Genomic DNA, 27,544 nt, shown 5'->3' on the forward strand with positions numbered 1-27,544 from the left:
GGCTCCACATGGGGAGCCGGTCAAGAGCCGGAGCTATTTTTTGCCTGCGCAGGAGAAGCCTCAAAAACGAGCTTCGCGCGGCTCCTTGCTGTGGGTTCACGTCGTCTAGTGCGAAGGAGCTGTTTTACCAAACGTTTTTCAGAACAACTTCAGCTCCTCCAGAAAAACTGCTTCTTCAGAGGAGCCAGAGTCAGAACCATTTTCAGATGATAGCACGCATGGTGCCGCACCGTACGTGCATTCTTTGTTTGGTACAGCTTGTTGAGGTTGGGATTCGGTGTTTGGTTGTCGCGAGCCGCGGATCCATCCCTCCGTCCCGCTCCGCCGACTGCTGTGGTTTTTCGCGCGGGGTGGGGTGGTGTCCCGTTCGTTCCGTATCAAAGTTGAGATTGGAGTCGGAGCTCGTGCTTGCTTGTGCGTGCCATCATGACTGACTCGATCGAGCTTGGAATGTGCAGGCAAGCCGAGTAAGTTTTCTTAAAAAGAAAAAAAAGAGAGAAAGAATTCATACTCTGAGGCTAGCTTTGCTTGTCCTCTTTGCATTAATTTATTATGTTGTTGTTGGTTGCGATGATTGAGGCTGTGATAAAGACGATGGAAGCTTGTCCCAAAAAAGCTAAGCTACTAGGTGAAGGTACCACACAATCTCAAAGTGGGGGTGGGCCGACTCATCATCTCGTCTCATTCTCATCTGCCGTTGGAATGGAATGCATGCTTTTATAATAAATAAGGGCGGCTTGTCACGGATCGCGAAAGCCAAGCACCAAGCATACAGAGTATTATATTATACTAGGAGGAGTAGGACAATAGTAGGTCAAAAGGAGACAAGCCAAGGCACGCAGCCGACAGAGACGCGATGGGTCGATGGAGTTCATTCCGGGCAATGTTTTGGGGGGGGGGGGGGGGGGGGGGGGGGGGGGGGGGGGGGGGGGGGGGGCGGCCGGGGCACTGAATCGAAGAAATCATTGCAGCTCGTCTACTGTTGCGGTCAGTATAGGAGAGGGAAGGCTGGTTGGGTGGTGGCTTCCTTTGCTTTTGCTTTGCTTCAAAGCCATCTTTATAGCCAGATCTCTCTCTAGACCATGGTTAGTGGCTTAGTGCAGCTATCTATATGTCTAGGGCCCCGCCCGACCATCTATATCGCTGACTTCACTGCCTCTGCCTGGAGGAGTAGCAGGAGCTTTTATTATTACCCTACCTCCCTGCGCCGCTCACCTGCCTGCGTCACTTGCTTTCTCACTGTTCATCCATCGCCCATCGCCGTTGGACGCACCGCTGACCCCGCCATGGCCGCTGGGGCACACGTGTCGTGGCGCCTCAGGTCTTCCCCGGTCGAGCCAAGGGCACCCATGAGCGTGGGCGGTGTTGGTGGTGCTCGCGCGCCACGGTTCGCCACCGACTCCCACCCTAACGTCCGGAATCGACTGGCCTGGCCTTCCCTCCCCTACGTTGTATATGTATGTTTCAAGTGTTTCAGTCGTTTCAGATGTATGTTGCAATTATTTCATCTTGATGTTGCACAAGTAGATCAGGGATGTTGCAAGTGTTTCAGAGACATGTTGCAAGCGTTTGTTCTAAATGTTTTATCTGTTTTCAAACGTCTGTTGCAATCTTTTTTTTTCTGCATGTTGCATATGTTTCACACTTATGTTGTAACAGTATGTTCCAAAATGTTTCAGTCTTACGTTGTAGCAAGTGGTTTCATGTTGCAAAATAAAAATCTAGATGTTTCGTGTGTTTCACACACATATTGTAAGTGTGTGTTCTCAATATTTCATCTACTTTCAAACGTATGTTGCATTCTGAAAGCCCTAGTTTAGTTTTGGATAATTGAAAGGTCCTAATGGCTAGAGGGGGGGGTAAATAGCCTATAAAAATTTCTACAACAACACTACGCAAAAGTGGTTAGACAAATATGAGGCGAAGCGAATATTGCTCTAGCCTACTAAGAATGCAAGCCACCTATCATAATTCTAGTTGCTATTGTCTATAAGCACTCAAAGACTATGTCACTATACTAAATTAGTGAGCTCTCAAAGACTAACTAAAGAGCCTCACTAACCACTAGACACGACTCTTGCTTGCCCTCAAAACTAGCTACACTAAAGCGCCAAGCTACACTAAAAAATGTAAATACGCGGGAAGGATGGAGTGTTATACCGCCGTGTAGAGGAATGAGCCAATCACCAAAGGAGCCAATCAATCACAAGAATGAATACCAATAAAGACCAATCACATCGGAATCAAATGATGACACAATGATATTTTTTTACCGAGGTTCACTTGCTTGCCGGCACGCTAGTCCTCGTTGTAGCGATTCACTCACTTGGAGGTTCACACGCTAATTGGCATCATACGCCAAACTCTCAATAGGGTGCCACACAACCAACACAAGATGAGGATCACACGAGCCACGCGCAATTCACTAGAGTTGCCTTTCGTGATCTCCCATGGGGAAGGCACAAGAACCCCTCACAATCACAATGATCGAAGATGGAGACAATCACCTTTTTCCTCTCGACGATCCACCAATCATCGGGCCGTCTAGGTGTCGGCAAACACCAAGAGTAACAAGAACTCCACCAGCCCAAATCGCCCAACTAGTGCCACAAGATGCTAGAACACTAAACACTGCACTAGAGGCTCTCCAATCTCACTCAAGATGATGAAATCAAGTGTGCAAGTGAGTGGAGTGGTGTGCTCAGCTCTCAAAGGGTGTATGTATATTTTAGAAGTGCCAAGAGAGTGGTCAAGACCGGCCACTAGCTCTATTTATAAGTTCACAAGCAAATAGAGTCGTTACCCCTTTAGAGCAGCTTTCTGCGAGGCACCGGACACAGCGGTGCCTGGCACCGGGCATGGCGGTGCCCCTCCTAATGGTCACTTTCCAATGGCCAAAAAAACTAGCTGTTGGGGCACTAGACAGGGTGGCGGTGACCACCCGGCCATCTGCCCGAATACCCCCTTCCCTGGATTTTTTTGGCAGTGCACCGCCCTTAGGGCGATGGTGCCCACGGCGGGGACCAACCCCATTTCACCAGTCTCTGAAAGAAATGGCGATGGCATCGCCCTCCTTGCAGCGGTGACCGGGTGATGCACCGCCCTCTTGGCGGCGGTGTACACCGAACGCACCGATGCCCGCTTCACTTCGCCTGAGTCTTGGCCATGTCTAGGTGGGCACCGCCCTAGGGGGTGGTGGTGCCACCGGACACATAGTGGCGGTGCCTCTAGGGCAACTCGCTGCTCTCGGCCTCCTAGCCGATCACCGCCACAGGGGTGGCGGTGCACCGGACAAGGGGTGGCGGTGCTCCCATGGCATCCCCCAAGGCGAGTTTCGCCTCCTTTTCTTCACTTTTCTCACCACCTTTGTAAATATGCTAACACTCCAAGTGTTTTACCATCACATGCAGGGTGTTAACATTTTCACAATCATTTTTCAAAGGTTAATCACTTTCTCACTGAATGTGCACTAGGTCTAAAATGAATGTGTATGTTTTCCAACACCTAGTGGCACTAGATGATCAAGTTATCCGATAAGAGCTCCCCTCTTAATTGTACGACCATCCATCCTAAATGTGATCACACTCGCTAAGTGTCTCAATCACCAAACCAAAAGGCTCCTATTAAGTTTCACCTTTGCCTTGAGCTTTTTGTTTTTTTCTCTTTCTTCTTTTCCAAGTCCAAGCACTTGATCATCATGGTCACCACACCATCATCATGATCTTCACCATTGCTCCATCACTTGGAATAGTGCTACCTATCTCATGATCACTTTGATAAACTTGGTTAGCACTTTGGGTTTCATCAATTCACCAAAACCAAACTAGAGCTTTCAATAATTGATGAAACCTATGGACTAATCCTAAGTGCTAAGTGTGTAGACAAGAGAGGATAGTCCATTCCAAGTGGTGAAGCAAGAGGATGATCATGATGGATGCTGATGACCAAAAGATGATCAAGTGCTCAACTTGGATAAGAAGAAAGAGAAAAACAAAAACCAAGGAGATCAAGGCAAAAGGTATTGGTTAGGTTTTTAGTTTTGGTGATCAAGACACTATAGAGAGTGTGATCACATTTAGGATCGATAGTCATACTATAAAGAGGAGAAATTTTTGGCTAAACGGTTTATCGAGTGCCATTAGGTGACATGATTCTTGCATATGTATTTAGGAACCTAGTGTGCTAACTTTGACCCTTGTAAAATGCTTTGAAAAATGCTAACACATGGGCACATAAAGTTCTACACTTTGTGGTTAGCAAGTTGTAAGCAAGGGCGAAGTGGTTGTGGACTTAGAAAAAGGAAAGGAGGAGAAGTCACGCGGCCGGACTCTGGCGCTGGGGTGACCAGACTCACCCCGAGAGCGTCCAGTCAATTTTAGCCGAGTTGACTACGTTGGCTGAGAGCGAGGAAGAGCGACCAGACGTTAGCCATGCATCCGGTCAGTTGATCTAGAGGCGGCGTAGGACGTTGTGGCGATCGGACATAGGAGCCAGCGCGCGACCGGACGTGTAGGGCTTGCGTCAGGTCCGCGCTGACGTACGCTGGCGTTAGCATTGTAGGAGCGTGCGAAGGAGCGGAGACTTGATCGAACGTTGAGGCGTGTCAGGTTAACCTCGAGCCGACATGTCCGGTCAGAAATTTGTTCTCTGGACCCTTACTGGACTCAACCTGACTCTGAGTTGCCCTAAGTCCGGTCACTTTAAGCAATGCGTCCGATCACAACTTAACACACGAGCGATCGGCTAGTGACCGTTGGAGATGGACGGACGAGGTTCAAAGGCGCGACATGTGGATGGTTGTAGGTGACCGAACGCTGGTTGACCGGATGCAGGGGCACGTCCGGTCAGTGCATCCGATTAGCCCTACGTAGAGCCAATGACTCTATTCTTTGAGGGTGCCTATTTATAGTGTTTGGCCGGTTTGGGGCTCACTCTCTTGGCACTTTGACATACTTGACATCTTTGTGAACTTAAGCAAACACCTCCCACTCATCTCCATCATTGATTCATCATCATAGTGAGATTGTGAGTGATTCCAAGTTTATTTGCTTGAGTGATTGCATCAAGTGGCACTTGGGGATCGTTCTAGTTGTGGATTTCTTGTTTCTCTTGGTGCTTGCCACCACCTAGATGGCTTGGAGCAGCGGAGGAGCTTCGGCGCGTGTTGGTGATTGTTTGTGACTGGCTCCAGTGATTGTGAGGGGTCTTGCACCTTCCTGGTGAAGAACCGCAAGGTAGCTCTAGTAAATTGCACGTGTCATTGAGTTACCTCACTTGTGGGTAGGTTCTTGCACTGTTCATTTGTTGGACGAGGTTCGTGCAATACCTCTTAGCCATCGAACCACCAAGTGTTGGTCGACACAATGGGGACTAGCGTGCCGGTAAGCACGTGGACCTCGGGAGAAAAATTATGTCATTCTTGTGATTGAATTTCCTATGGTGATTGGTTGTCATCATATTATGATAGGTTCATTACTCTACACGGCGATATAATCACCCTACTCACTCTATTACTTTCTTGCAAACTAGTTGTAGCAAGTTCTTTAGTGTAGCTAGAATTGAGAGCTTGCTTAGTAGCTTAGTTTCATCTAGTGGAGCTCTTTAGTGTAGCCTTATTGAGAGCTCTTAGTGAGTAGTGACTTAGCTCTTGAGTGTGCCTAGCGATCATAGCAACTAGAATTATTGAGATAGGTGGCTTGCAACCCTTATAGAGCTAGAGCGAATTGCATTACGTCATTTGTTATACTAATCAATTACTCTAGTGTTTTATAGAGTTTTTAAATAGGCTATTCACCCCCCTCTAGCCATATTAGGACCATTCACATTCAAATTTTTTTTATGTTGCAAGTATTATATGTTGTATGGCTGGTGGCAAGTGGACTAGGCATGTGGCGCAATAGGGGGCCGAAGGATGGTGGTGCTGCGGTCGGGGCACGCTGGGGGCGTGCTCATTCTCAACTGCTCATACCAGCTCCTGAGTGCTGCTCGCGTGGAGAGAGAAGGGGGTCAGGGGCGACTGGCAGACACAGAGACAAGGCGCACGTGGGGCAAGGCGAAGGCGGACAGAGGAGGGCTGCACGGGCGTCTGGACATGCGCGTCCGTCTGATCGCCCGGGTGCTAGCCATGCCCTTCATTATATGTACTGTGGCCGCAATTATAGTAGCAGCTTCTCTAAATGTTACATTGGGGCTACCCTGACGACGGATCAGACAGACGGATGGATGGATCACGTCGTAACGTCGCATTGGATCGGATCCCCTCATGTTGACTAATACTCCCTCCGTCCGCAAAAGAACGCAATTAGGGGGGTGTGTCAGTCAAATTGACTCAAGTTTGACCAAGTTTATAGTAAATAATATTAACGTTTATGTCTCCAAATAAATTTATTATGAAAATATATTATATAATTAATCTAATAATACTTATTATGTATCATAAATATTAGTATTTTTTATATAAATTTAGTCAAAATTTAAACGGTTTGATTTCTTAAAAAAGACGGAGGGAGTAGTACTTGCCTTGCCTCTGTCTGCCTACTGTAAAATGTCCTGCCACCGTTTCCCTAAACCCCGGTCAGAGACATACGATCGAGGTAAATATGCAGCATCGCATTTGTTCACATCATCCTTTGGGGACCCTCTGGCCTTGTGCATGGTAACAAATCTAGCCAAGCACATGCATGTGCTATCTCTCCCATCGATTCGATTTCCTGTGGAGGCCGGACTTCATCCGGACAGCATCCTCCTCTCCGTCCGGCGTTGATTGCCGCCCGGCCCGTTCATGTCATGACATGCCTCCATCCGCACACCAAACCGCCTACAGCAATTGATCGATAATGCAATCGATCGATAATAATAAGGTCCGTGCAACCCACCACCTTGCACGCAGCATTGATAGGTCGTTTATTTCTAGAACGTGACACATGCAGCATGTTCGCTTGCTCGTATACGATCGTGGATTATAAGTTAGAATAATATTTTTCTCTCACATCAAACTAGCTAGCAGTAAATAATCCACGATCGTTTACGACGAAATGAACATGCTGATGCTTATTAATTGCTTGCTTAGATACAGTAGACGACGTCGAACTCGCGGTGTTTTTTTTCACGGTTCTCTCACGACGTAGAATTTGCTTGTCTGGTAACCAACATTATGAGGGACCAATGATCTAAAACACTTGACCCGCTTGAATGAAGTTTGACTCGACGACCGCCCCAAGGGTTATATTAGCTAGGGTCATGACACTAGTGCACTGTGCACATATGGGTAACCGTTCTGGTTGGGAAACCCCCTCTAGTCCTGATTTTTTAATCGGGATTATCAATCCGGGACTAAAGGTCCGCCATTTAGTCCCGGGCCTTACAACCGGGATTGAATAAGGTCATTTAGTCCCGGTTGGTTATGGGGCTCCAAACCGACTCCCGAGGGCACGCAACTCCAATCCCGGTTGTTACCTTTAGTCCTACATTGGGCCTCCACTCGGGACTAGAGGTCTTTCAATACCAGTTGATGGTCTAATCCGGTACTAAAGCCAAATTTCGGTGTGCGCCAAAACTGCCGTCGTTTTCCGCCCATGCAACAGTTTTTGACATTTCCTTTAACATAAAGAGGTTGAAAAATTAGAAATTGCGTAGTAAAAAAATATAGCACAAAAAATTACAATACAAAATTGCTTTCGTATACAATTTATAATGCTTTTGTTTCATGCTTTAAATGTTTAATAACATAAGCTATAAATTATAATTACATTTTAAAAATTTAAATTTCAAATCTGAGAAATTCAAATATAGTTTTCCTTGGCAAGATGATTTCAAATGAAAAAGTTGACAACTACAAAGTTGCATAACTTTTCGAGATCTACAACTTTTGTTTTGGATGTTTCTCCATTTGAGGTCATTTTAAAAATTCAAATTTAAAATTTAAGAAATTTAAACATAATTTTCCTTGATAAAATGATTTCAAGTCAAAAAGTTGTCAACTATAATGTTGTGTAATTTTTTGAGATCTACAACTTTTATTTTGGTCATTTTTTCATCTGACAAAGTGTTAGTGCACATTGTTCACAAATTTACATCTCTCTCTTATAGCCACTTTGTCGGACGAAGAAATGACAAAAATAAAAGTTGTAGATCTTGATCAGTTCTACAACTTTTATGTTTATGAATTTCGCAGCTGAATTCATTCACTTCTTTAAAATGCTATTTGAAGTTGCCATTTGTTGAGAATCAAATTTTAAATTGATAAAATAAATTGACATGAAAAGATGACCAAAATGAAAACCGTAAGAACACAATAAATTGACAGAGCATGAATTTAGAAAATTTTAGAAAAAAATCATCAAATTTGAAGTTAGTATCACGGAGAAAGACTAGTTACAAATTTTAGCCAGAGATTAAAAAGAAAAATCAAACTTCTTTAAAAATTTAATTTCAAACAGAATTTTGAAATAGTAGATGATTCCAAATGAAAAAGATGTCAACTACAAAGTTGCATAACTTTTCGAGATCTGCAACTTTCATATTGATTGTTTCTTCATTTGAGGTCATTTTAGAAATTCAAATTTCAAATTTGAGAAATTCAAACATAGTTTTCCTTGCCAAGATGACTTCAAATGAAAAAGTTATCAACTACAAAGTTGTTTAACTTTTCGAGATCTACAACTTTTATTTTAGATATTTCTTCATCCAAGGTCGTTTATGAGACGCATGCGATATAAAAAACAATAATAAAGATCTTAGAGAACCTTAGAATAAATATTTAGGGTACATATACGATAACAAAGACCTAACAATAAAATTACATTTACGATAACAATGACTTTTCTATAAGTAGGTCAATGTTACAATCAAAGTGTACCAATACATTATAAAATAACCAACTTAAAAACATTCTTCTAGCATCAAAGTAGGGTCAAATAGGTGCCAGAGGATGCCAGAGGTGGATGACGAACTACGCCTATTTGGAGACGAAGGGGGTGGTTGTGCGAGCTCCGATGAACCCATGCCTCTCAGAAGACAGTACATTCATGCCTTGCATGGATCCATCAATCTGCGGATAGCCTATTCATGCCTTGCATGGATAGACAATCCATAGACAGTCCAGAGTACACCGTATTTGATGGATCCATCAACGTAGCAGACAGCCCATGCAACAATTATGTTGCTTCTCCAGGCTTCGACGTTGCTCCATCTTCAAAAATATTCTTCTAGTACCTCTTGTGTGCATCATTGCTGACTACGTGTAATAAAATTTGCATGTGGAGGACTTTCTCCCACACAGTGGCCATATATGTGGATAGAAAATTGGGCGAACAACAACGGATGAATTGGGATAAAATTGGACGCAACAGAACACTGCATGCATGTCGTCCTGGGAGATGAATGGCGCCCAATGGCCGGTTTTATAAGCATGAGAAGTGGGGTGGTAGGTGGGATGAGTGGTGATTAAGCGGCGTGGTAGGTGGGAGCTGTGGTGGTAGGTGGGGGACTTTTAATCCCGGTTTGTAACACAAACTAAGATTAAAGGTACACTTTAGTTCCGGTTTGTAGTATAAATCGGGACTAAAAGGGTGTTTCTTTCTGTTTATTATAATTACATAATGCCTTGTGTTTTTATTTCTCTGATTTTTTTTATTTGCATATGCATTTCAATCCTACACGGGTTAAATTTCAATCCATGCAAACATAATTATAATATCCATACGAATAATCTTATGAACATAATTAACTTGCATACAAACATAATTAAAATATCCATACAAATAAACCAAATTAAACATAACCATTCGAATAAACCTAATTAAATATAACCATATGAATAAACCTAACTAACACATGGATCTTAACCAGCTGTAACCCCAGCATGTCTTCACTACCAGTAGTGTATGTCTCGGATTGTGTAACCATGATCATTGTCTATGTAATGCAAGGCCCGCACTAAAATACTCTCCATTGCCTCACAACACCGAGGACATGGCATCCCATAGATGTAGCCTACTAACAGAATATCGATGGTCTGGTTCTGCCTAAATCTCACACAATACTGGATGTCAATTGTCGTCCTCTGGCCCATCGCTTCCACGAAGTCCCAAGCGTACCCCAGTCGCTTAATAGCTTGCGTGAGAATGGGCTGCAAGCCACATGTAGCATAGATGAAATCATAGAGCAAAATCTACAAGCGGACAAACAAAAAATATCAGGAAGCGCTCATATAATAATAAAAATAAATAAACTTTACTCTTATATCATATACGACGTACCACATCCATTTGGTTGAATATCGCATGCCTCTCGCTTACTCGCGGCACATCCATACTATGCTGACGTAAAGCATCTATCTTCGAGGACGAGAAATCAAGCATCCATCTGGCCGCCTAACTGTCGTTCAGTCTGCACGATGTCGTGGCGGACCTCATTATTGTACCTAATGGGGATATCGAAGGCGAGACTGCATATCCATAACTCGTCTCCTTCATCATTCACGACCTCACTTGTGGTCGTCTCGAAGATGTCCAACACCCCGAGCAACCGTAGTCCTGCTTTCAACCACTTGACCGGTTTTATAGTCTATGACATATGCAACAATCATGCTATGAGTGAATGTATATATGCAAAAAATATATTAGCACGTAAAACTTAAAATATTCCATACTATTGATGGGTCTGGGTGACGTGGAACGGCCCTATCTGGCGATGACGCGAATGGAAGATCTTCAGGATGGAAACCTGGTTCCTGTGGCTGGGGAAATCCGCCGCTATTCATCGTAACTAAAAAACAAAAAAAAATCCCAATAAGTATAGAACCCCATATAAATATACTATGCAACAATATATATTAGAGAAACATATATATATATATATATATATATATATATATATATATATATATATATATATATATATATATGCATGCCAAGTAAACTTCAACATTTTGCACATAATTTTTTTTAACAATTATTAACTCTCATCAAGAAATAATGTTTCTAACAAAGATCTAGAAAACTATAAATGTTTAAGGTTATGTAGAAATAATGTATAAATAAAAATAAAATCTACCATTATTATGCTTATTACTAAATCATGAAATGATCTACATTATTAGCAATAAAAGATTAGAAGATGAAGTTGCTCACCTTTAGAAGATTGAAGATGAAGCCGACGGCCGAGAGCAAGAACTTGCTCCCCCAAGCGAGAACACGGATGAACACACGCGCACAAGCAAAGACCAAAGATTTAAGCGCCTGTGTCTCGGGCTGAGGGGACAGTGAAAGCGGGTAATATAGGTGGGATCTTTAGTCCCGGTTGATGGACCCTACCGGGACTAAAGGATCAACCTATAGTCCTGGTTGGAGCCAAAACCTGACATAAAATGCCAGCGGGACCTTTGGTCTTAGTTGGTGGTTCCAACCGAGATTGAAAGGCGACCTTTAGTCCTGGTTTGTACCATAGACCGGGATTAAAGGTTCCTGCTACACTATTCGTTGGGTAGAGAATTCTAGTCCCGGTTGATGGTTTCAACCTAGACTAAATCTCCTATTGCTCCCAGACCAAATTCTGGCTGAGACTAAAGCCAAAAATTAAAAGTCTCTAGTAGTGTCACGAGGCTGGGGGTCCTCGAATGACATAACTTGCTGCTAGGAACAGGTAAAGACCGTTGCATCTGTTGTAGCAGTCTCGAACATCACCCTTGTATACAAAGGCCCTAGCAGCAAGGTGTTATTCTAATATAAGTTGTTTTGCAAGTCATCAGCATGCCCCTATATCTACGACTACTTCTATGCCCCCGATTCCTTGGTGAGCTAAGATTATTAGATAGATGGCCCATCTTGTTAGTTGTAGCCTGAAACTCCATTTTTGTATTTAATAAATCGGATTTGCTAAACAACATCCGGTTGTTTTAGCGGCCGTGGACGTGCGATTTTCTAGCCGCAGGATCTGACACGCGAGACTCTCTCCGCTGTCCGATATGACTTGCTCTTTCTGGGCAAGGGTGCGCCTCTGCGAGCCTGCTGGCTGCTGCTGCATCCTGCATGTGACCGCACAGAGAGAGGGGAGACCGTAGAGAGAGAGAGAGAGAGAGGGTGGTGGCCGCGCATGGAGGCTCTGGACCGGCGCACGGGACCCTAGGTCTGCTCCCATCAATCATCTTTATAATTTGTATTTTTTTCTGAAATTTTTTAGAACAATTCGAATAATTTGACATATATTTATCTGATGTCTGGAATCCATAGAGATAATTTATATTTTTTTAAAAAATGACATATATTTGTGTTATTTTCAAATTACATCACTATGTCTAGTAAATTACACCGAAGAAGTTATTGTAAATATAGTAATAAGGTGATGTAAATATAGCTATAAGACAGTGTAAGTGTATCGACAAAAATCTGATTGTTGGGAGAGGCTAAAACAACCGGTTGTTGGTTAGACGTTTGGCTTGCCCTTCATGTTTCACTCAAAAAAAAGGTATGGCATGGATGGCTGGCGGTTTATGAACTATGTATGTTTGATGACAAACTTCTGATGTTGATCTTAGATGATGTCAACTCATGTGATGTTAACTGATGTATCGTTGAACCTACGCTGTAAGACTTAAAACTTATATTTTTATGAGAAGTGAACTTGTGTGAACTATATGTGCACCTATGTGACATGATCCCAGATGAACGCTTGCTGGTAGCTAGATAGTTAGCATCGATCAGTGGTGCTACCAGGGGACGACGTGCTGGGTTAGCTAGATTAAGTTGAGTGTGGGTCAACGGTGATAGCTTAATTTAGTCCGATATACAATTGGAGGGTCATCACAAAAAATACGTAATTCTGAAATAGGCATATGGTAGATTGAGTTATGCTTTTTTAATTAGTTTTCTTATATATAATGCTGATGATACTTTGTTGATACTGCCAGGAGATGCAAGAGTGCTCTTTAACCTCAGGGGTTTGCTTAGGCCCATCTCAGATTCTACTGGGCTCCATGTGAATTTTAACAAATCTTTCCTTGTGCCAGTTAACATGGACAATAACAGAGCTTCTCACCTAGCCAACACCTTTGGTTGTCAGGTTGGCAGTATGCCATTTACCTACCTTGGTCTTCCTCTGGGAACAACCAAACCTTCTCTGCTTGAATTTACTCCAATAATATCCAAAATTAAAAGAAGACTGTCTGGCATCAGTAAATTTCTTTCTTATCATGTAAGGCTGACCTTGGTCAATTCTATGTTCTCTGCTCTCCCAACCTTCTTCATGTGCAGCCTCAAACTTCCACCTCAAGTTATCAAGCAGATAGATGTTTTCAGAAAACATTGCTTATGGAGTAAATGTGACATCAATAGGAAGGGCTCATGCCTAGCTGCTTGGGAAACAGCTTGTAAGCCAAAGGTTCAGGGAGGACTGGACATAATTGACATCCAAAAGCAGAATGATGTCCTCCTGATGAAATTTATAGATAAATTTTATAACTGTGCAGATGTCCCCTGGGTGAAGTTGACATGGTCCAAATTTTACTCCAATGCACAAACTCCCCCTCAAGCAAGATGTCCTGTTGGTTCTTTTTGGTGGAAGGATGTATTAAAACTCTTTGGAAAATTCCAAGAATTGGCAATCTGCTCCCCTAATAAAGGTAACACAATCCTTTTCTGGTCAGATTCCTGGACTGATCAGCCCCTCAAGGATAAATTTCCCCAGCTGTTCTCTTTTACAAAGAAGCCCAAATGCTCAATTAGATTCTTTTTGGATCACAATGTTGATAGAACACTCACCCTGCTCCTGTCTAGTATAGCTGCTGATCAACTACAGGCTGTTGACACCCTCCTGATTGAAAGAGACTGGGATAATGAGATGCATGATATATGGAACTACTCAAGGGGTTCTTCGAAATTCAGTAGCAAAAAGGCCTACAATATCCTAATAGGTTTCACTGCAGCTTCCCCTCTTTTTCAAATGGCTTTGGGGCTCGAGCAATCCAGGGAAACATAAATTTTTCTTCTGGCTTCTGCTAAGGGATAGATTGAACACAAGAAATATTTTGAGAAGAAAGAATATGGATCTGGATGATCACAATTGTGCGCTTTGCAACTCAGGAGTGAAGAAACTATCTTCCATCTTTTCTTTGAGTGCTCTTTCAGTAATAACTGCTGGTCAACTATACCAATAACCTGGAACTTGAACCTCACACCCCTTGATATGATACTACAAGCCAGAGCTGATTTTGATAGTGTTATTTTTAGAGAAATCTTCATAACATGTTGCTGGGTGATCTGGTGTACAAGAAATGGTGTCATCTTTGATAATGGTAGAGCTGATGTCAATGAATGGAAGAGACACTTCAAGAATGAACTTGGATTGGCTTGTACCAAGGCCAAGCCTGCAAGACAAGCATCACTTAGCTCTCGGAGAGATAGCTATCTGTAATAGGAAAGTTTTTTCTTTTGGGCCTGGTTGCCTTGTACTCTCCTTTTTGTTTTAGCCTTTTGTACATAACATTCTTTCGTTTAATTGAAAAGGGGAAAAAATAGGTAGGGGATTTCCCCGCTGATTCGGTCAATAATGTGTCACCCGCTGCCACCTCGTTCGCTTTGCTCTTGTCGCCGCCCTGCTTAGCAGTACCATGGATCTGATCAGTTCACAACCCAACATGCAACTTAGTACTACCTGCTAGACAGAGATCTTGACCATCAAAACCTATCGTCTATATCGCTACCTGGTATAGGCAACTTTGCTAGACACTGACCCAATGTCTTATCCCAAAGAGGCCCCCCATGTGCCTGGGGCTAGCTGTGCCGTGAGCTGAGCAAAACGCCGAGCCGCCGGGTCGGACCGTGCAAAGATTAGGGCGTCGGCAGCGTTGGTCAGGCGACTGCATCGGAATGATGGCCGGGCGGTTGGATCTATCTGGTCTCGTCTCTCGTCCAGGACAAGCAGTCAGCAGAGCAGCCTGTCTGTCGTCTCACTCTCGCCAAGCGCGGAGACTATTTTTTATACTCCGTACATACTAGCTTAGCACAGGATCCGCGGCCATGTGATTGCTTGCATTGTCGGCAGTGCACGAGCACGGACACAATCGCTCATGAACGGCTGGCTGAATGGCTCGGACGCTCGGTTGCCTTGCCATGCGCGGTGTTCACGAAGCTAAGCACACGTACCCGACGTACTATCTTTGTCTGCTGTCAGGAAGGTTTAAACTTTAAATCATCGATTAAATCAGTTCAATACTACCAACAAATCAATCAACAAATATCCAATTGATTTTTACGAGAAACTTTTCTGCATTCAAGTGCTCTTTGATATTACCCTTCTAGCCTTCTAAGAAAGGTTTCGAGTTTGCAAAAGATTAAGGCCTCGTTCGTTGTTTAGTGGGGATTGAGGGCTGGAAACTGATCATCATTGCTATTATAAATAGACTTGTCATTCCATCCAAACTGTTCCAGACCTCCGTTCTCCGGTAAACGAAGTGAACTCTCAAACCCGGGCGTGTTTGGAACATAGTTTTTCATAGGAATTTTGGAGGATTTCATTCCTCTGGAAAGAAAGCCTGTGACTACGTTTGGAACATAGGATTCGCAGTTTCTGTTCCGGAGGAAAGGCTTCCAGCTACGTGTGTTTCACGGGAAATAAAACATCCACCGTGACCCAAGGGAAAGCTTCTCTCTCTCGTTTTCTCCCGTCGTCTCTCTCTCTCTCTCTCTCTCTCTCTCTCTCTCTCTCTGACTTAAAGATGGCAATGGGGACCCGCGACCCGATACCCGACGGGTATTTACTCCATTAGGGTCTAAATATGGATTAAACACACTACCCATGGGTACATAAATGGACCAAACCCTTCACCCATCAGGTACGCGGGTATGGGTATGTTCCAGCAGTCCCCGTAACCGTTTACCCATAGGTGAAAAATACCCGGCCATCTGAAAGAGATCAATGCTCCGTGGTTAGACTACAGATTCTGAAAAGTAATGCAGGTAGCGAGAAACAAATATGCTTGCTAGTAACCTTGGTCATATTTGGTGCAAAAACCATAGCAATGTTGCGAGCATTCATCTTGTTGTAGCTTTCATTTTCCACCACATCTGTCATGAGATTGATGGCCCATTCAAGCAATGCTGCTTCAACAGGAGATAGGGTACTTGCAAGATGGCTACACTCTTCTTCAGTGTTGCAGTGCATCACTTGTTCTGGAGTCAACGAGTCCAATACTCCACTTGAAAGTTCCCAAAACCATATCTATAATCAATAACTTCTACATTAATCATGACTAATGTAGAGGAGAAACTAAATGGAAAGGAATCTTAATTTGCAGAAGATATTATTATATGCTATTATTTGTCTAATTTTATGTGCTCTGGTTAGTGGTGGTTGCTGTTGAATTGTTGATTTTCATGTGCGTGAATAAATTATTGGCGGGTACGGGTGACCCGATGGGTATGATTTATCCGGCCGGGTATGGGTCTGAGGAAAATTCCCCACCCATGACGGGTATGGGTATTCTGGCGGTACCAAATTTTTATGGTGGGAATAGGTCTGGGGTGGCCATACCCGATGGGGATTTACCCATTGCCATCTTACTCTGACTCCTTCCTCCCGCCATGGTGATTGAACCCTACGTACTATCTTTGTCTGCTGTCAGGAAGGTTTAAACTTTAAATCATCGATTAAATCAGTTCAATACTACCAACAAATCAATCAACAAATATCCAATTGATTTTTACGAGAAACTTTTCTGCATTCAAGTGCTCTTTGATATTACCCTTCTAGCCTTCTAAGAAAGGTTTCGAGTTTGCAAAAGATTAAGGCCTCGTTCGTTGTTTAGTGGGGATTGAGGGCTGGAAACTGATCATCATTGCTATTATAAAAATAGACTTGTCATTCCATCCGAACTGTTCCAGACTTCCGTTCTCCCGGTAAACGAAGTGAACTCTCAAACCCTTAACCTCCTTTTCTTTCTCCATTCTTCTCTGTCTCCCCCCCCCCCCCCCCCCCCCCCCCCCCCCCCCCCTATGTGCCACTTCTTTTTCTCCAACCGTGCAACAACAGACTCATCATGCAGAAAAGGAGTAGGAGCCTAGCAGGCAAAGAATATAATTTTGGTGGCCATGGCACACTACTGAGCATGAAGGTAACGCAAAAACACAAGAGCTACGCAGCGGCGTGAGTAGACCAGGTGTCAAGATCACAGAGGAGATAGACATTGGTCCTATTTGGTATGACTCTAGTTCCAGTTTCTTGCAAGGAGCCATGCCAAACGGCCATCTAAAAAATGGCTCCCTGCAAGGAGTCTAGGAGAGCTGCAATTTTATGCTAAGGAGTCGGAGGCAAAAAAAAAAGTAGCTTCTCAAAACATTATACATTTTTTTTTACAAAACTACCACTAGTCATCTTTTTTACAAATGTTTTCAAAACTACCACCAAAAAAGTGAAAAGTTACTTCACGTGAAAGTTAAAGCCATTTTAGGAACATGAAAAGTTAGAGCCGTTTTAGGAGCTAGAGCCCTACCAAACAGAGCCAAAGTGGTGACCATGGCTCAGGAGTTTGGCAACTTGAGAAAAGAATGCCTAAAAAAAGGTCTACCTTTAATGCTTCATCCGACATTCATCCAACGTCTAAACAAAATATGTTAGTACTCAAAACAGATTAGATTGCGATTTTGATGGCCAAAGGTCTAGATTCCTGCCTGGATGCGAAGTTGCCCAGCAGGCAGCAAGCAAACAGCACCTGGGGAGTTTAGTTGATTGGGTGAGCGCTGCAGGCTAGGCGTCATCCAAACAGCCCGTAGTGCTCCGGTGCATCCAACAACGTAACTCTTTGGCTGACCTTATAATTACATTGAGATCCCCAGACTAGATATTGGTCAAAACATAGCTTATGGATAGTTATACCATTTATACCATCAAAAACATTCGTCTGCTCAACAGTAGGGTTTAACCTACTAGGCTGCTGCTACATGGCTACATCAGCAGAAGACAAACATGCCCTTGTCCGAGGAAATCAACCTTCGTGCGGAAGATGTCCCAACAATCCGCTCTAACTGCAAGTTAGCAACAAGTCAGTTCACACGAAGACGAAGGATAACTAACATGCTGGTCGAGATTAACTCATGGAGTCAAGGAATGCATATGAACTTCTAAAAGATACAGCATAAGAAATTGGATATATATTATATATACAAGAGCTAACAAATAATCAGGAGAGAACTGCATGTGAAACTGTTGAGCATCAACCAAAACTAGGTGAGACAAACTTTCAAACAGAAGCTCAAAACCCGAAAGCTTGTCATTTTCATCTTGAATCCAAACTTTGTGAAATATGATAGTGTGACCACAAACATTAAAATAAATTTGTTCATACTGCTAACTGAACAGCTGAACTGCATGATAGAATGGATCACAAACTCCATGAAATAAATGTTTCTGCAGAGCATGAAATTAATAGCAGGACAAGATTACAGTTTCCACGATGGAACCAAACTAAGTGAAATAGTGAACTCACCTTAAGAAGATCTAGACGAGAGAAAAGAACATTGCACTTCCGGATTTCTGATTCGCCTAGCATATTTACAAGCTGAAAGGAAGATACAAACACAAGGGAGATTAACTTTCAAAACCTCTTCACCGTAAACCGTGAGACAAAGCAATGAAATTGCAATTTAGTCAATACCTCCGGATAAAATTCTTTTCTCCCTGGCAATGAATAAATTAGTAAATGTTTTGTTCCCCTGATCTGCACGTCAAGAAATAATGATGAATATCCTAGACAATACAGCTAACACAGAAACAACAGGAATCACATAATACAATAAGTAATGCTTCAGACAATTTTACCTTGTATCGATGGTAGAAGTGAGATCTTTCACTATAAAGCAAGATCTTTTTCTTGCCCTCAAAAAACCAGAGTTTTGAACGAGATATATCCTGTTGAGATGTAGCCCTGATTTGGGAGCACATCGAGAGAAAAAACCACTTGTCTTAAGACTAAGGGAGATAACGTAAATTGAACAAATAAAATAATCTATAATGAGGACGGTCTACTCACTCTCCAATTCGACAAAAGGACGCTTCCTTAGATTTTAAGAAATTGCTTATTCGAATATATTCAAAGTATGAACTCACGAATAGCAGCAATCCACCCTGCATTGCACTAGACAATTAGCAAACCTTGCAAGAGACGGTCATTGTAGGAGCATGAACATTATCAATATATTTTTTCTCGAATACGCAGGAGAGCTGCATATCATTTCATTAAGAAGAAGAGTTGCAAAGTACAACTCCCACAGCACTCACACACCCCTTAACATTATGAATATTTACAGGAGATGCCAAACATTAAGAACTAATGCCTTGTTTAAATCCAGGGTGTAAAGTTTTGGGGAGTCAAATCAGGTGTCACATGGGAGTGTCACATGGGGTGTTCAAATGCTAATAAAAAAACAAATTACAGAATCCGTCAGTAATCCGCGAGACAAATTTATTAAGCCTAATTAATCCGTCATTAGCACATGTGTTACTGTAGCACCACGTTGTCAAATCATAGCTAATTAGGCTTAAAAGATTCATCTCGCAAATTAGTCGCAAACTGTGCAATTAATTATTTTTTTAGTCTATATTTAATACTCCATGCATGTGTCCAAACATTCGATGAGATAGGGAGTAAACTTTAGGGGGAGGAACTGGTTCCTACAAAATTTCAGAAGTATCAAACACAACTGAACATTAGTACACAACAGATATAGAGCATACCTCATCCAAGTCTTGAATCTTTGGATATACCTGTAACACATCATAAATAATAAAAAGGACACATGTATTAAATAATATATTGATACACATTTATATCTGGAATAGATCACAAAATGTGGTGAAATAAAAACTCCAGAATTTTCTGCAGCAGCCAAGACACTGTCATGGTGGGGCACACCTAAAGGCCACATGCCAATAAGCCTCCCTCAGCTTGAGCTAGCCCAGCCGAGTAACTGAGTAAGCTAGATATTTGCTTAGAGATTTAGTCAAGTTGATAAGACCAGTTAGCTGGTTATCAGATAAGTTTACTGACTAGACTGTCAAGATAGTTCGATTTGCTAGGATGTTTGTAGAATTTGAACTAGCCTAAGTACACTTTGAAGGATTGTACAAAGTTGCTCAGATTATTTTGTAACTAGTAAATCCTTCATTATAAGAAATATACTATTTGAGCTAACTCCAGTACATTGGCAGATATATATCTTATACAAGCATAAAAGAACAGACCTTGTTGCAGAAATAATCAAAGCGCACATCGTCAGCTTCAGCAATAGAAGATGCATCAAATCGCTCATACACCTGTTTAGTAATTGCACATTGAAAAGGATTAGAATAGTTAATAACTGTTTTGGTAAATAAGATGCATGAACTTTAGTACTGAGGAGGATTCTGTATCCATGGCATTAAGACTTTGTTTACACAAATATATCTATGAGCAATATTTAAGTTTTATTCACTATATATGCAACAACGTGGCAAAATCAGAATGGATAAGAGCATTCACCTGCCGCAAGTCAAGTTGTATTTTGGGAAGAACACCTGCATACTCGGTCACCATTTTAATCTAGTAGAAGTTGTAAAACTATTAGTTCATCAATACATGTACTCCCTTAAAGGGCGGAAACAAACAGCTAAGTCAGTGATTTCAATCACAGCATACCTTTCCTTCATAATTTAAGCATAATCCGTTAAATAAAGCATTAATCTCTGCATAACATGGAAAACAATTGAAATTTGAAATGCACATAGGTATATGAACAAACAAATGGACAACTATGTAATAGATGCAAAAGAAGCTTGCATAGCACCATTAAATTATCATTTATCAACCTCATAACTAATCAAGGTCTCACGGTTCCTGTGCATAACAACTAGTCACCTTGAGCACCAGGTTCTACGTTACTGAAAACATGAGGAGAAGAGGGAAGGGGGCAAGTTAAAAGCACATTCCAGCTGAATCCATACCTGGTGTAAGGTATGAGCTTAACAGTATTGTCTGCCGATAGTACTGTGCATGCCGATCCAAGTACCTTGGACATCAATGTACAATCTTAATTAATATGGATATAGTTTGAGAATACACATAAATAACTAATAATAAATCGCCATGAAAATTGACAGTCCAATATACAGAGAGTCGATGTTATCAGAGCATGAACCTAAAAATATTCAAGGAAACAGAATTACCATGGCCTAATTCGCATCACATTGGTTCCATGTTCTTTTGATGGCAACTGATTAAGTTGTTCAAACACAGCCTCCAGATGCTCCCAGTTCTACATCCATGCATAAACTCTCATTTGTACCAAAAGGTATAAAACCAAATATAAGTTGAAAAACATGTAAGCCATGAAGTTTACCTGCATAGATATCACATCCACATGATCAACAACCACTATCTGCATACAAACCATTTTAGAAATAAGTAAACAAGGAGAAAGGAGAAACAGAAGGAAAAAAATGCACTCTGTTCCATTACTAAGTACAAGTCTATGTTGAGATACAAATTTTTGAATTAGTTCTTGTTCAAATAGACTAATACATTGTCAATCTGCAACATAAAATATTCTCAAGTACTTTGGGTGAAAGATACAATTTATACGTTTTTTTTCATGTGAATCTGGATTGTCAACATATTATTTATGGTTTAACAAAAAGACTTGTATCTAGTAATGAGGTGGCGAATACATCATAGGATCAAGGGAACTAACTTCAATTGAAGATAGGAAATCAAAATCATTCTCCTTGCCATGTTCTCCTCCATCAATTTTCTGATAACATAAAAGCATAAAGCATAAACAATAGAACTCCATAACAATAAACATGTTCTAGAAGTTCAATTTAACGTAATTGATTAGAAAGCAAAGTTATGTGATGAGATGAAAGAAATTGGCGTTTAACAATAAAAAAACAAAATAAAGATAAAAAGTTTATGGGTGCTATATAGCTAAGTTCTAATGGTGTGGCATACAGAAGACTTTTAGATGGGATAACCGCCTTAATCGCTGGTAGACTTTTTGTTTATTTGGATCACAAAGAATTTTGTGTGGCGTACCAGTCAGGCCTTTAGATTTTTCCCCCTTTCTAGGAATAGCGTGTGAGCAATTTGGCAAAGAAGGAACAAGATGGGCCATTGAGAAGAAGTTTTCTATTAAGACAACAGAGTATTTTCTGCTGGATTGTCTTGTTTGCAGGGATGGAGTTTGCTACAAAAGGAGGGGAACAAGATGAAGATTGACAAGATCATAGCAGGGATGCTGAAATGGCTTGGTTTCAGTGTTTTATACCCCCATCAAAGTTCAGTATATCAGACAAATCTCCAATCATGCTTGAAATGCCTAAACTTGATGACGCTATTTATTGCTTTCAATAATACTGTTTCGTCCATCCAATCAGACAGGTGCCATCATTTAGATTGACCAATCCAACAGCTAATCTCTATGAAGGCTTTCTTAATGCATTTTCCTCAACCAGCATTTTCCCGAGGATCCTGTCCTGCAGCAGTTGCTACTTCTCAAATCCATCACACTAGAAGTGTAGTGCCATTTACATTTACCTGTACCCATATCCAAATAAAGTTCATCTTCTGTTTGCAGCTTCGGACTCAGAGTATATGAGATGTGACTTCGGCACTACTACTCGGGAGAAGGAAGATATTAGTTTGGAAGATCAAGTAGTGCCTCGGAAGGATACCTTTCGATATTTAGGATCAATGCTACAGAGAGAGGGGGATATTGATGAAGATATTAGCCATAGAATCAAAGCAGGGTGGATGAAGTGGCGCCAAGCATCTGGTGTCCTATGTGACAAAAGGGTACCACAGAAGCTAAAAGGCAAGTTTTATAGGACGGCGATTAGACCTGCTATGTTGTATGGTGCAGAATGTTGGCCTACGAAAAGATGACATGTTCAATAGATAAGTATCGCAGAAATGCGTATGTTGCGTTGGATTTGCGGTCATACAAGAAGGGATCGAGTTCGGAACGATGATATACGTGATAGATTAGGGGTAACACCAATTGAAGAAAAACTTGTCCAACACCGGTTGAGATGGTTTGGACATGTCCAACGGAGACCTCCAGAGGCACCGGTGCGTAGTGGAATCCTAAGTCAGGATAGTAACGTGAAGAGAGGCAGAGGAAGACCGAAGTTGACTTGGGTAGAGGCAATAAAAGGAGACTTGAAAGGATGGAATATACCCAAAGACTTAGCCTTAGATAGGAGTGCTTGGAAAACAGCTATTCACGTGCCTGAACCTTGATTGCTTCTGCTGGGTTTCAACTCTAGCCTACCTCAACTTGTTTGGGACTTAAAGGCTTTGTTATTGTTGTTGTTCTAGGACTAGCGTGTGAGCAATTTGGCAAACAAGGAACAAGATGGGCCATTGAGAAGAAGTTTTCTATTAAGACAACAGAGTATTTTCTGCTGGATTGTCTTGTTTGAAGGGATGGAGTTTGCTACAAAAGGAGGGGAACAAGATGAAGATTGACAAGATCATAGCAGGGATGCTGAAATGGCTTGGTTTCAGTGTTTTATACCCCCATCAAAGTTCAGTATATCAGACAAATCTCCAATCATGCTTGAAATGCCTAAACTTGATGACGCTATTTATTGCTTTCAATAATACTGTTTCGTCCCGATCAAGACAGGTGCCATCATTTAGATTGACCAATCCAACAGCTAATCTCTATGAAGGCTTTCTTAATGCATTTTCCTCAACCAGCATTTTCCCGAGGATCCTGTCCTGCAGCAGTTGCTACTTCTCAAATCCATCACACTAGAAGTGTAGTGCCATTTACATTTACCTGTACCCATATCCAAATAAATTACATGGCCTAACAAGTTCTGCCATCAGCACTATGATACATTCTGCATACTCCCATTCTACGAAGCAAGATTGCAAAACCACCAAAAAAAATCAGCTTCTTGCTGGCATACAGCTGTTCCCACCTGGATCTCCCCACAATACTACTGGCAAACCACCACCAGTCAATGTTATCAAGTCGTCTGACTAATCGCGATTAGTCAGCCTGATCGGTGCCTTGGCAATCAGCTATGCACTATGATTAGTCGCGATTAGTCACGACTAGTCAGGATGATCGGTGCCATGGCAACTAGGATTGATTAGACGATTTGATAATATTTCACCAGTGTCATATCCTAAGTATTCTAGCAATTTCCATATACTTTTCAGTAGTACATCAAATTCTAGATCAATGGGACAACAGCATACAAGGTCTGCCCAGAATAAGAGTAATGTACAACTGCAGAACATGAGTAAGTACAGGTTATCAAGTCTATGAAGAAATCTTGTTTTTTGAAAAAAAAAATACTTACACGTTTCAGCGCTAAAGGAGATGCAACTATTATATCAGAAGAATAGAAGTTACTGTACAGCTTAATAGATTTCCTGCAGAAACATTAGTGCAAACGTTAATTATTTAGATGTTCTCAGTTGATGTGCTAGAAAAAAATAATTAGAGCATATATTCTCTGGAAGACTAGCTTATCTGTTTCTGAAAGTTATTTTTTTGGTTTTAAAAAGTACATAACATTGTATTCCCTTCGTTTCAAAAAATAAGGCACGGTATGACTCGTGGCAGTCTCCAAACTAAACTTTGAGCATTAATTTCTCATAATATATTATTGATAATGGCAATATCACGTTCATAAGAAAAAAAATCAAATATGAACCCAATGGTTTTTTTAATAAATACTATCTACATATTGTTAGATTAATTGTTGATCAAAGTTCATGAAGTTTGATCTTAGACTGCGTGTAGCTGTGTACAAAGAAACAAAGTATGCCACCTGCCACACAAATGAGTATCATAGACTAAAATTTTTTAATTTAAGGCACCACAACTATTATAGACTAGAACAAACAGCATCATTAAATTACAAAGAATGTGAAACAACTTCTATTCCATAACCAATATCTATTTAAAAACACCATAACACCTGATGCATTACCAGCAAAGATTTTTTTGAATCAAATTTTTTTTTGCAAAGTGAGTTTCACGAATGAGGACAACTGAATTTAAATGACAAAGTCTGAAAATAGAAGATCAAATTATCGAACCGTTGCAAAAGACAAAGACAAGCACGTGACTATGCTTGTTTTGTAGAAGGTAAAGATTCAGTGAAGTCCAGGCAAATGGATGACTACTGAACATTGTAATGATGGAAATAAGATTATGACATGAGGGGATTTCCAACAAAGGACTAAAATAAAAGCTGCTGATTGAATCTCGAAATGGGAACATAGTGAAATATAGAGTTACAGATCCTCGACTCAGTATATATTGAAATCCAAACTTTCAATTAGTCATGTGATAGTAAAAGGAGGAAAGACCATTTTAAAGAATAATAATCTGTGGGAAGTGTAGAGAAACAAGCTGCAGTCTGAAAATGAAAATTATTATAAGCAACTTAAATACTTAATACTCCTTCCGTCCCAGTATATTAGGCGCAACTCCCTTGTCCGCACAAACCAAGAAATGCATTTACTCCTGCCCAGCTCCAAGGAAAACGCTTCACTTCTTCTGCCTCATGCAAGATGCTGTACGAGGGAGAGACAGAGAGAGAAGATCTTGTGCCAGTGTCTAGCTGCATGCGTGTGGGAGCCAAGGAGTGTCCATCCAACACCACACTAAATGTTGCATGCACGAAACAGGAGCCCAGAAGCTGCCACCCTGTATTCTGGGACTACGAGAAAAGGTAGTTGCGCCTTCTATGAAGGAATGGAGGGAGTAAATATTAAGTAATTATATAGAATACTCACTTCGTTAATTTTACACCAAAAAGAAAGTGATCATCAATGTCTCCAGCAAAAAGAAGATCAAAGTCTGCAGGTTTTGTGCTATGTTCAGGTCTCCCCTCGTCATCTGATTCACCAAACTCCTTTTTAAATTGTCCCATGGCACTATCCTAGAGAAAAGAGAAAGATATCACTTAGCACCAGAAATAAAAGCATTATTATTGATATGGTTACATAACCCTATCAGCTATTGTATCAGCAGAAAACAGGATCAAATGTATGTATAGGGATAATTGGATTTTTTTTTTTATAAATTTGCTTCGCATCTTGAAGAAATCAGAACCCAAATCATTGCATATAAATATAAGGAAATGAAAATTTTACCTTTTGTGACAATGGGGAAAGCTGGATCAATCTCTTCACAATGCGTCGCGCAAAACTTTTGAGAGGTAACAAGAAAAGAACCTAAAAATATATTTAGGCAAAAGAAAACAGGATTAATATGATGTATCTTAAAGAGAGGGGCTAGGACAAGATTAAACTTGTGGCTATATATATGAAAGTCACCCCTCCCTAATGGGTGTGAGGTGTTCTCCTATCTTCCTACATATTTGAGAAATCAGGGAATCAACATAAAGGTCACATGCATCTTAAGAAGCATGACATGCCATGGTTTATAATTACACAAAAGGATAATGTAGCCGAGCTCTACAGATCACATATAAAACATAATTCCTCATAAATTTTGAGTAAACATGAGGAGTCTAACTGTCGAGACAGCTTAATTTGTTCTTATAACCCTATCCACCTCACATAATTATGTCTTTTTCTTCTTGACAACACACATCACAAAGAAAATATTGCAAAACAAATGCAGGATAACACACTAAAAGGGCGTACCCAGTGCAGAGAGCTTCCGCTCTGTGCGGGGTCTGGGGAAGGGTGTCAGTGGCAAGCCTTACCCTCGCCTGTGCAATGCAAGAAGACCGCGACTCGAACCCAGGACCTTCCGGTCACAGGCGGTAAGACTCTACCGCTTGCACCAGGCCCGCCCTTCAGGATAACACACTAAAGTACAACTAAAAATATCTGGTAGTGCAATCTCAGTTAATGTATCCATGGCAACAGAACAGGTGCTCAACATTTCAATATTTTTTATGCGATATACCTTCGGGCGCGTAAAACCCTGATCAAGGTATGTCTTATCATCCGAAATATCTCTGTCAGCATCATTCCTAAGCTTCGCGTCATTTCTAATTACAACATGTCGCGTCCTATGAACATGATTCAACTGCACAAGTAGTACGCTCTGCAGATTAGCCAGCACCATTAAAAGGTTCAAGAATAATATCATGACCACAAAGAGATAGTAAAGCTTACAGCATGCATAAGATATGCGTCCATGGTACTGGAATCAGGACCATTACTTTTCAGATAAAATGGCTTCTTATTGCAATGCATTATGTCACGATAACTGTTACCTACAGTAATACATTAAGAATAAAATTATATCTACCATTAAGGAAAATAGAAAGCATACCATACATCGTACTGTGAGCACATTTAAAAAGAGAGCCCTAATTTGGCTGTTTAGTTACTGTATATCATAGAAAGTAGGGTTGGGAATTGACTGGTCGAGCTAAAATTGTATCAGAACCCTTCTTTTCCGCAATATGATTAGACCAAGGATCGAATAGGCATACACCATGAATAGACTTCACTCTTTGGGATTTAGATAGAACAACTAAAAGTGCTATCTTGTTCCATATACAAAAAGTA

General features: G+C 41.3%; 1 protein-coding gene across 1 annotated transcript; it reads right to left on the reverse strand.

The window, feature by feature from the left end:
- Window positions 1–17,848: 17,848 nt before the first annotated feature.
- On the reverse strand, window positions 17,849–27,240 carry LOC136504664 (protein NUCLEOLAR FACTOR 1-like). The gene is made up of 18 exons (XM_066499629.1): window positions 27,146–27,240; window positions 26,934–27,056; window positions 26,150–26,230; window positions 25,790–25,935; window positions 24,343–24,415; window positions 21,717–21,776; window positions 21,366–21,404; window positions 21,193–21,281; window positions 20,971–21,035; window positions 20,666–20,712; window positions 20,510–20,569; window positions 20,233–20,304; window positions 19,726–19,755; window positions 19,022–19,116; window positions 18,811–18,916; window positions 18,647–18,709; window positions 18,479–18,550; window positions 17,849–18,017 (listed from the first exon to the last, which is right to left on the reverse strand). The coding sequence occupies exons 1-18, from the start codon at window positions 27,224–27,226 to the stop codon at window positions 17,943–17,945; spliced, it is 1,377 nt and encodes a 458-aa protein (XP_066355726.1). The 5' UTR covers window positions 27,227–27,240; the 3' UTR covers window positions 17,849–17,942.
- Between the last annotated feature and the right edge of the window lie 304 nt (window positions 27,241–27,544).

This window comes from Miscanthus floridulus, chromosome 14 (genome assembly GCF_019320115.1).
Source record: "Miscanthus floridulus cultivar M001 chromosome 14, ASM1932011v1, whole genome shotgun sequence".
Lineage (NCBI taxonomy): Eukaryota > Viridiplantae > Streptophyta > Magnoliopsida > Poales > Poaceae > Miscanthus > Miscanthus floridulus.